Source organism: Bidens hawaiensis, unplaced genomic scaffold (assembly GCF_021521415.1).
Source record: "Bidens hawaiensis isolate Kalapana, Puna unplaced genomic scaffold, B.hawaiensis_p1.1 tig00053108_1, whole genome shotgun sequence".
Lineage (NCBI taxonomy): Eukaryota > Viridiplantae > Streptophyta > Magnoliopsida > Asterales > Asteraceae > Bidens > Bidens hawaiensis.
This window is the reverse complement of record NW_027506244.1, coordinates 42,947-45,123: the sequence shown is the minus strand read 5'-3', so window position 1 is coordinate 45,123 and position 2,177 is coordinate 42,947. Positions and strand designations below refer to the sequence as shown.

The window sequence follows — 2,177 nt, the reverse complement described above, 5'->3', positions numbered from 1 at the left end:
CCTCTCAATTTAGGGTTTATAAGTTTTGGGTATTTATTGTTATTGCTATGACATTTAAGAATCAGGAAATTGATTTGTTAAAATTTGATTCGAACATTATGTTTTAACTATCTTATTCATGGTTTTTATTGTTTGAAGTTAAAAGGATTTTAAACTTTCAATAGTGTGTTGTTCTTCATTTATAGCTTCATGCGGATTTCTAAATTTAATGTTAAAAACTGAATTTAGGGTTTTTATATTATTTAGTTTGGTATGCAACTCAGGACAAAGGATGCATGGGAGCCACATTGGTCAAATTGTTGTCCAGCTTTCTTGCAGCAAAAGTAAGCAGGTGAGGTTTTAATTTGGTTGTTTTGTTAGATAAAGATTGTTAATGGGTTGGCACTGTTGCTCATATCAAGGTTTGATCACCAATTTGTTCATTCTGCAAGTACATAAGAAATGGATGATTTGACGAGATCAAGCGTTAATATTTAGTTTATAAAAGAGATTTTAAGTGTTATTCAATGTTTATTATTAACTTACTTGGGTGATTGTGGATGAGAATAATAAGCATTTTATTTCTCTCTTGGGGTCTAAAAAGTTTGTATCTTGTGTGGATCAATGAAAGACACAAATACATTGGGAAAAAATGTGTTTGTGACTTTGTGGTGGTCAAGTGTGATTCTTTTTTTTTAACTAATGCAAAAGTGTATCCAATAAATAAGCAAAATTTGATGTGTATATTTCTATTTTCACATCTTTCTTCATAGTTCTATGAATAAAACTACAAAAGTACCCATGACTACTTTTTTTATGCCTACCAATGGTAACTTATTATTCTCCTGTATGTTTTTGGTTTTTAGGGGTAGTATTGACATTTTACATCCATACCAATCAACTCTACCTACAAATACAATTCAAAAATAACCCCCTGAGTTTTCTTCTATTTATTTTTTCACAGGCTAATGTTATTAAGCCTCCTTTTATCATCAGTTTTATGACTCAATATTGCAGTCTCAAGCACACCAATTGGACTTTCAGGCCATGATGTCAAAGTACTGCTCCCAAAGCTCATGGTACAACCCCTACTAGCAACTTCCATGCATTTAAGAACTCTCTCCTGCAAAATCACACATCACATATCATCAAAATTCATCATTTTTTTAAAATAATAAATCAAATCAAATGTACAACAACCAAACATGCACAATGTACTACCTTCTTTGCATAGTCAAAGAGTGCAAAATTTTCAGTCTTTTCAACTTCAATTCCAACTACAGACATAGCAACAGCTGCTGCTATCTCAGATGGTTTAAATTCCAAGAAGTCAACCCCTGCATTGTATAATTATCATTTTACCCTTTGGATCAACACACTCAATCTTGCCAATAATAAACTGTTTCTATACAAAGTTTTAATATTTTACCTTTAATAAGAGATAAAATCAGTTGGGTTGACTTCAAGATTAGAGATCTTGAATTGGTTTGACTTTGACCACTATTGTTAACCTTCCTAATGAATGAATCAATGAAAGTGTTTTATATTAGGAAAAAATAGTGTGGATCTTGTATCTCTGTATCTTTGTACAGAGTAGGCTTCTTAGATATCTATCTTTGTACTTAATGTTTTGTACGTTGTTAACTTTTTTAAGTGTTTTATATTAGGAAAAATAGTCAACAATATAGAAAATTAATACGGTTTCCAATTTTAAAAATAGATTATATGTATTAATGTGTGTAAGTGTGTTAAAAAATAGTTTTTTCAACCCGTGTCATATAGTTTCAGTTGGTGATGCTCTGTTGTAAATTTGAATGAAAGTTTGTAGCCTATGATGCATTGTTGAGGTTAATAATGTAACATAAAGTTATCATTATGCTATTGTCAGATTCTTTATCGTAACCCAAGGTAGTCGTGGTCATGTATGGTTTTTCTGTTGATTGTTTAGCTGTGGGTGCTATTTCCAGTCGTGGCTGGTGCTTTATTTTGTTAATTCTTTGTTTGTCGCTTGATATCGTTGTCTAGGCTATGATGACGCTCCACTCTTTGGATGACAACGTATTTTACAACCATAACGGAGCTCTGAGTCTCAAGCAATTTACTAATTTGAATGAAGTTTGATTCCGTTGATTGATGTTTTTTATTTGTTGCGATTTTGATCGACTAACAAGTGAGTATTATTTATGATGTGTTTAGGG

At 31.5% G+C, this 2,177-nt stretch overlaps 1 protein-coding gene across 1 annotated transcript; it reads right to left on the bottom strand.

Moving 5' to 3' along the window:
- Positions 1-899: 899 nt before the first annotated feature.
- LOC143617216 (uncharacterized) lies at positions 900-1,510 on the bottom strand. Its single transcript, XM_077089844.1, has 3 exons — positions 1,409-1,510; positions 1,201-1,316; positions 900-1,102 (listed from the first exon to the last, which is right to left on the bottom strand). Exons 2-3 carry the CDS (start codon positions 1,264-1,266, stop codon positions 938-940), a joined length of 231 nt encoding a protein of 76 aa, XP_076945959.1. The 5' UTR covers positions 1,267-1,316; positions 1,409-1,510; the 3' UTR covers positions 900-937.
- Positions 1,511-2,177: the final 667 nt, after the last annotated feature.

Coding starts and splice junctions, on each gene's coding strand:
- LOC143617216 (XM_077089844.1), bottom strand. CDS start 1,266: ATGTCTGTAGTTGGAATTGAAGTTGAAAAGACTGAAAATTTTGCACTC. Junction 1,103..1,200: donor TCTTTGACTATGCAAAGAAG/GTAGTACATTGT, acceptor GTGATTTTGCAG/GAGAGAGTTCTTAAATGCAT.